We start from the raw sequence: 8,272 nt of genomic DNA, 5'->3' as shown, positions 1-8,272 counted from the left end.
CCCGACATCGCAAGGACCCATGAGGAGGAGTCCGAGGAGGAGGCTTAGGACGAGTTTTAGGAGGGCTTGACTTTTAGTTGCTTGGACTAGGCTGCTCCTTTTATCACTATGTTATTTGTTTCCGTTTCTAGAATTTCATACTATTTTAATTCAGATCTGTGTTCGTATTTATACCTTGTGATTCTTACCTTTCGACTCAAACCATGTTAAATTCAGTTATGCATTTTCCTTGATTCCTATATTTGCTCTTTTAAAAATTTTTGCTCATAACCATGCATCACCTTTATTGTTGTATTGAAAACTGTATACCTTGCTGAATACAAATAATACCCTATTTTTGCATCACTCAAACTGTATAACTCTTATTTCAGAAAATGGCACCTAGAAGAGCCCGAGGAAGACCTACAAATAACCAAGAAAATGAAGGAAAAACCAAAACCCCGATATAGCATAACTTATGGAATTGGTACACCAACATACTGCTACTATAGCCCAAAAGCAACAACTTCTTCAACAAATGCAACCACCTCAACCACCCCCAGCAAACGTCACTACTTTTAAAACATTCCAATATGTAAAACCCCCAGAATTTAGAGGAACACAAGACCCAGTAGAAGCTCATGCTTGGCTCAAGGATATGGAAAAGGCTTTTGCCTTAACAAATGTTAGAGATAATCAGAAGGTGGAGTATGCCACTTACTTTCTTAAAGGTGAATCGAACTATTGGTGGGAGACAGTAAAAGCTTTAGAAGCTGCTGAAGTTATTACTTGGGATAGGTTTAAGAGAATGTTCTTGGATAAGTATTTTCCTCGCTATATGCAAACACAAATGGAGATGAAATTCTTTGAGTTGAAGCAAGACAATATGACAGTTGGAGAATACGAGAAGAAGTTTACAGAACTTTCTAGGTTAATGGGAGAGTATGTTGATTCTGAAGAGAAAAATGGCAAAAAGGTTCCAACAGGGATTGAAGCCTTGGTTAAGGAGTCGTGTGGCAGCTTTTGAGTTAACTACGTATATTGAAGTGGTTCAGAAGGCGATGTTAATTGAAGGCGAGAGTGAGCAAAATCAAAGGGAGAAAGGCAACAAGAAAAGAAGATTTAAATTGGGAGAACAAGGCTCAAGTTACAAGGGTCAGAATCAGAGAACTAATCAAAGGTTTAAACCTCAGAGTGGACCCGGGAACTTCAAGAAGAAAGAATTTGGGAATAAATCACAAGAAATAAGATCACAGTTAACTAGTGGACAGAAACCCCCGCAAGGATCAGTTCCGGAATGTAAGATTTGTAATAGGCGATATACGGGAATCTGCAATAAGGAGAATGTAGTTTGTTTCAAGTGTCATACAAAGGGCCATTATGCTCATGAATGTAAGAATCATAAGGCCAACATCAGGTGTTGTAAGTGTGGGAAAACAGGACATGTGTCACAAGAATGCAAAGGAGTGGGTAACAATCAATTGCTACAAATGACCATTGTACCCTACCCTGTGAATCAAGCAGCTCCTATGCCAGCCTCATCATTCCCCATATCTTTCAATCAACCTCAGATAACATCATCTTCAAATCATCCATCTTTGACTTATCCAGCTCAATGGAGAACTTTCAACATGAACATGAAGGATGCGATTCAAAGTTACGATGTCGTGTCAGGTACGCTTTCTGTGAATGGTGCTAGTGCTAAAGTACTGATTGATTCGGGAGCCACCAAATTATTTATTTTGAAGTCTTTTGTTGATAAGTTGAATTGTGAAACCCAATTAATGCATGAACCTTTATCCATTATCTTAGCTAATTAAGATAGAGTATCTGTAAATCATATTTGCCCTCACTGTGCAACAGAGATAGCCGGACACGTTTTTCCTGTGAAGCTTATTCCTTTCCAATTAGGCGAATTTGACGTGATCTTAGGGATGGATTGGCTGACAAGTTTCAGTGCTCAAATAGACTGTAAGGATAAAAGGGTAGTATTAAGTATACCACAAGGAAAGAAAGTGACATTCAAGGGCCGAAGGCAAGCTCAGACATTTCTCACCTCGATGCAAGTAAAGAAATTGATTCAGAAAGGATGCGAGGCGTATATAGCGTATGTAGTTGATAAGAGTAGAGAAGTTTCCAATTCGGAAGACATTCTAGTAGTGAAAGATTTTCTAGACGTTTTCCCTGAAGAGCTTCATGGATTACCCCCAGACCGACAGATTGAGTTTACAATAGATCTTGCACCCGACACCGAACCTGTTTCGAAAGCTCCATATAGAATGACACCAACGGAGATGAAGGAATTAGCAAAGCAAATACAAGAACTACTAGACAAGGGATTTGTAAGACCAAGTGTTTCACCATGGGGTGCGCCAGTTTTGTTTGTGAAGAAAAAGGACGGAAGCATGAGACTTTGTATAGATTATCGAGATTTGAACAAGTTGACGATTAAGAATAGATACCCTTTGCCCAGAATCGATGATCTGTTTGACCAACTCAAAGGAGCCACTTATTTTTCAAAGATTGATCTGCGACCGGGATACCACGAATTGAAGATTAAGTCTGAGGACATACCGAAAACAGCTTTTCGAACAAGATATTGACATTACGAATTTCTCGTTATGGATTTTAGGTTGACGAATGCACCGACTGCTTTCATGGATTTAATGAATTTTGTATTCAAGGAGTACTTGGACAAGTTTTTCATAGTTTTCATCGATGACATTTTAGTATATTCAAAGACAGAAGTTGATCATACGGAACATCTAAGAATAGCTTTGGAAGTGTTGCGAAAGGAGAAATTGTATGCCAAGTTCTCAAAATGTGAGTTTTGGTTAACCGAAGTAAGATTTCTTGGACATATTGTTGGAAGTGAGGGAATTAGGGTAGATCTTGAAAAGATTGAGGCGGTGATGAATTGGGAGAGACCGAAGACGCCAACCGAAGTGAGAAGTTTTATGGGACTAGCAGGATACTATAGAAGATTTGTAAAGGATTTTTCAAAGATTGTCGTACCACTGACCAAATTGACAAGGAAGAATGAGAAGTTTGAATGGATGGAGAAGTGTGAAAGTAGTTTTGATGAATTGAAGAAAAGACTGGTAACTACTCCGGTTTTGGAATTACCAGATGACAAGGGATATTTTGTGATATATAGTGATGCCTCTTATAAAGGACTTGGATGCGTATTGATGCAACACGGGAAGGTAATAGAGTATGCTTCAAGACAACTTAAACCATATTAACAGAAGTACCCGACTCATGACTTAGAATTAGCTACGATAGTGTTTGCTTTGAAACTATGGAGACACTACTTATATGGGGAAAAATGCGAGATATACATGGATTACAAAAGTGTGAAGTACCTCTTTACTCAGAAGGAGCTAAATATGAGACATCGCTGATGGTTTTAATTGATCAAAGACTACGATTGTTCGATACAATATCACCCGGGAAAGGTCAACGTGGTAGCAGATGCTCTGAGTAGGAAGGAAAAGCTAAGTATGATATCAATGCCGAAGGAATTATCTGATGAAGTTGAAGAATTACAATTAGAGCTTTGTGAACATAAAGGAGCGGAAGAAATGTGTTGTGCCATTACTTTTCAACCAACACTACTAGAGAGGATAAAGAAATGCCAAGATGAAGTAATGACTCAAGAGAATAATCAGCTAACAAGAGAAGAGATATGTACACAACAAGACGAATAAAGCGTGATGAGATTTTTGACAAGAATTTGGATCCCAAAGAGACTGAATTGAAGAAGGATATTTTGCAAGAATTGCACAACTCAAGATTTTCGATTCACCCGAGAAGTACCAAAATGTACCATGATTTGAAAAAGAGCTTCTAGTGGCCGAACATGAAAAGAGAAATTGCAGAATGGGTTTCAAAATGTGACACATGCCAAAGAGTGAAAGCAGAACATCAGAAACCAAGTGGTTTGATTCAACCATTGACGATTCCAGAATGGAAGTGGGAAAATATTGCCATGGATTTTGTAGTAGGTTTATCGTAAACACGTTCTGGAAATGATACAATTTGGGTGATAGTTGACCGCCTTACGAAATCGGCTCATTTCCTCCCAATCAATGAGAAGTCTTTATTAGACAAACTAGTTCATATGTATGTTCGCGAAATCGTGTTACTCCATGGTGTACCTATATCAATAGTTTCGGATCGAGACCCGCGATTCAACTCGATATTCTGGAGGTAATTTCAAGAAAATCTCAAAACAAAATCAAATATGAGTACGGCATACCATCCACAAACCGACGGCCAAAGCGAATGAACAATCCAAACCATTGAAGATATGTTGTGAAGCTGTGCAATTAATTTTTCAGAAAGTTGAGACGATCATCTACCACTCGTAGAATTCTCATACAACAATAGTTACCATTCAAGTATTGGCATGCCACCATATGAAGCTTTATATGGGCGAAAGTGTAGAACATCGACAAGTTGAGATGAAGTTGGGGAAGGAAAGATTTTTGGACCTGAATTGATTCAGCAACACCGTCACTGTGATAAAGAAGAGAGTCATTGCTGCTCAGGATAGACAAAGGAAATACGCGGACCCCGCCCGGAAGGATGTGCAATTCGAAATTGGGGAAGCTATATTGATAAAAGTATCACCATGGAAGGGTTTGACGCGATTCGGTGAGAAATGGAAATTAGCTCCAAGATACATCGGATCTTTTGAAATCTTGAACCAAGTAGGAAAAGTTGCTTATGAGCTAGCCTTGCCACCACAATATCAGCACGTGCATAATGTATTTCATGACTCATTGCTAAAGAAGTATAATCTGGATGCCAATCATGTGATAGAGATTGAGCCAGTGGAAATTCAAGCTGATTTATCATATGACGAGTAACCCGTACAGATACTGGATTGAAAAGAAAGAATTCTTAGAAATAAAGCAGTAAGTCTGGTAAAAGTATTGTGGAGGAATCCTAGAGTTGAAGAGGCAACGCGGAAGTTAAAATCTGAAATGCGGAATCAGTATCCTCAACTATTCTCCTAGATTCTGAGGACAGAATCCTATAAGGGGGAGAGGATGTGACAACCAGTAAATATTTGAGCTATTTTATAAAGTGCGATGTATTTATTCATAAATATTCTGTATTATAAGGCCGACTATGCGGGTTCGTTATATATTGCATATAATTTTGTCGTATGGCATTGCGAATGTTGCTGGAATATTTTTAAGCATATAGCTTTTGTACGCAAGTAAAAATTTCGTTACGCGATTAAATAAGCAGCACGATTTGATAATATTTTAATAGTTGCAACTACGCGATCAAGTAGTAATTGAGATTCTCGTGATTTAGTGATAATTGAATAAGTTGCGATTAGGCAATAAACTATATTCTAATATTCTGGAGTAGAGTCAATTTATTTGGAATTGCTTGTGTGAATTTTAATATGTTAAATTATATTTTACATGAATTATTTATTGGTGTGATAATGTTAGAAAAATTCTTTTAATATAAACTTTTGGTTCGAAATTTTTGAAAATAATTTTATTAAACTTCTAAAATCCCATAGTATATATGGTATTAATTTTGTGATTTATGATTTATATTTTAATTTCTAAAACACATTCTTTTTAATTATACTTTTAATAATTATTGAATTACAAGTGTGCCCTTGCATGCAACTTCCACCTAAATAGAGATCAAGGGTAAGACCGTCCTTTCACCCTCCACTAACTCCATTTGACCAAACAAATGACCAAAAAACCTTGCATGCAAAAGCATACTATTAGTGGATAAAGGATAAAATAGTAAACTCAAACTCCACTCACTATTTTGATGAGACAAAAAGCTAAAACAACACTCATTTCACTTCATTTTTTTTCACCAACACATCACTCCACTCTCTCCTCTCAATACCCCTTCTCGGCCGCACCTAAACCTCCCCTCCCCCTCCCCCACCCCACCCCTCCCATTTTTCTTTTTCATTTCTTCATTTCCTTAACACCTTTCAAGTCACTCAGCCAAGGGACATTTATATTTAGTGCTACATCTTAATTTAAGGTTAGTTTCTTAGTTGCATGTGGCTAAGTCCAAGGGTTTAACTTTGATTCTTGTGAATCTAGAGTTTAACTAATGTGGCTCATAAAACTTGAGCAAGAGATGGTCCTGATGAAGTTTTTTTCTTCCATTTTCAAGCCATTATCTTGGCCTCAAGCATTCGGCAATGACTCCCAAGGAGCCGAATGGACTTTGTTGCTTGTGTGATAGTTTTGGTTGCTTTCCAAAAAGAAAGAGACTTTGCATGGGGCTTTCAAAGAACTTATGATCTTTTAAAATTGTATTTTTCAAAGTTTATATCCCTGCATGTTATGATTTTTATGATAAAAGTTGAAATTAGTACTTGCATATCATTATATAATTGATATTTCGGACAAATGTATTATGTGATTTTAATTTAAGTTTTTTGAAATGCATGCCATGATTTTTGGTTTGAAATGTTAGTATGTTATGTGCCTTGACAAGTCATAATCGAATTTTGTAGCCATCAAGTTGTTACCATGTGTTTTTTGTTCGAAAATTTGTCTTAAAGTTCACATGTAAAATCTGCTCTGCTATGCTCTGTGTTTTTACCTCGAGTAATGACTATTATGGCTAAGTTTATGCTCGTATTTTTTCGTAAAATGATATTTAATAGGGTTGTGTACACTGTAGGATAGACTTTTTGGCTTGCATGTTGGTTTTGGTGTTGGAATGGGAGGGAAGGAGGTAGATTAGGCACTTTGTAGAAGAATTTTTCACCATAATTATAGGCTGTTTTAGGTGAGTTTTGGTAAGGTCTCTCTAGGCCCTAGTTTACTGGAGTTAGTAATTCAGTTGTACTTGAGTCCAGTGGCTTTGGTTCATTGAAAAACTTGAATTTAGGTAGGTGCATACACATTTCCGAGAGTAGCTCAGAACAGGGCAGAACTGTGTAACCTTGAACTTTGGTCGATTATAACCATGCCATAGGCTAGGCATTCACGGGGCCTTGTCTTAAATAAGTATAATGAATCCTTAGGAATCTTAACAAATCATTATAATTAAAAATTGAGTGAGAAAAATGAGTTTTAGTATGAGTAAAAATGGAGGAGAGTATTTTCGAAGGAGGATGGACAAGTGTCAACTTTGAGCAGAGGCCTAGAGAGGCCCAGGTGAGGCCTTGGCCTAAAACCAATTCTAAGAGTTAGGTTTAGGTCTTAAGAATCAATAGGTATTGGTTTTGTTAGAAGGCCCCATGTAGAAGTTGAGATTTCGGCCAAGGAGCACAGGACGTGCAAAGTAGTGCTAGCAGGAACCTTAGTGTGAGTATTGATTTTTGTAAGCCTATAAGAGTGAGGCCATTGAGTCTCACCAACTTTATAAGTTAGTTAAGAGTCTTAATAACCTGTAGGAAGTGGTTTGGAGTGAAGGCCCACGGTGGAGACATCCCATTTCCACCAAGAAACCCGAGAGCACCCTTCGAGTGGTCTTAAGAAAACTTTAATGGTGTTCGTTGTATTTGGGACCTAGAAGTGAAGAGTCAGAGTGTTGCACATCATCTTTGGGTTTAAGTTAATGTCAATAATAGTTCTTATGTGTTACTTTCCTATGTGTTTACGTATTTAGGTGATATTATTGTATAAATAACTAAGTAGCATATGCCATGCCATTATGTAATTATGTGATTATATGAATTACTTGAAATGCATATGATTAAGGTATGTTTAGGTATAATAGTAGCTATGATAAGAGTAAAAGTTAGTCTATGAGTTTATAGGTTTATAAGGTGTTTAAGGGTGAATAATAATGAGTTTAATATAATGTGTAGGTTCTGAAGTGAATGGGAAGATTCGTGTCGTCAAGATCGAATAATCTTAGAAGTGATAAAAGGCCAGTTACTACCTCCTTATGCTTATAATTGTTGCAAGTCTATATTTTTTTTCGTGAATACTTAATTTGTAATAATCACCATGTCATTTCTTAATTCGAATACTTTCGTTAATAACTCTAAATCTTGTTAGTAACTTACCTTCAAAACATCCCTTATCCATTAAACCGTGAATACTAAACTCTCTACCAAATTCCTTAACGCGAACCTCATTAGTGAACTTGAATTCTCTTGTTACAATTCCATTAAAGTGATACCAAATCTTTCCCGGCATCCATGTTATATAACATTAAAAATAAAATAAATGATATCTTGACTTAGTGGATTTGACTAGACGCAAGTCCTTTTCACACTTAATGATATGTTAACATATAGCCTAGGGATCCCATTTTATTTGAGAACTCAGCG

At 36.9% G+C, this 8,272-nt stretch overlaps 1 protein-coding gene across 1 annotated transcript; it reads left to right on the top strand.

Annotated features, from left to right (window-relative positions):
- Positions 1-457: 457 nt before the first annotated feature.
- On the top strand, positions 458-1,006 carry LOC141661001 (uncharacterized). Its single transcript, XM_074467982.1, has one exon. It carries the CDS (start codon positions 458-460, stop codon positions 1,004-1,006), a length of 549 nt encoding a protein of 182 aa, XP_074324083.1.
- Positions 1,007-8,272: the final 7,266 nt, after the last annotated feature.

Source organism: Apium graveolens, chromosome 5, assembly GCF_009905375.1.
Source record: "Apium graveolens cultivar Ventura chromosome 5, ASM990537v1, whole genome shotgun sequence".
In the NCBI taxonomy this organism is placed as follows: Eukaryota; Viridiplantae; Streptophyta; class Magnoliopsida; order Apiales; family Apiaceae; genus Apium; species Apium graveolens.
This window is presented reverse-complemented; position numbering and strand designations above follow the sequence as displayed.

What these genes read in the sequence shown, in the direction of transcription:
- LOC141661001 (XM_074467982.1), top strand. Translation starts at nt 458, where the DNA reads ATGGAATTGGTACACCAACATACTGCTACTATAGCCCAAAAGCAACAA.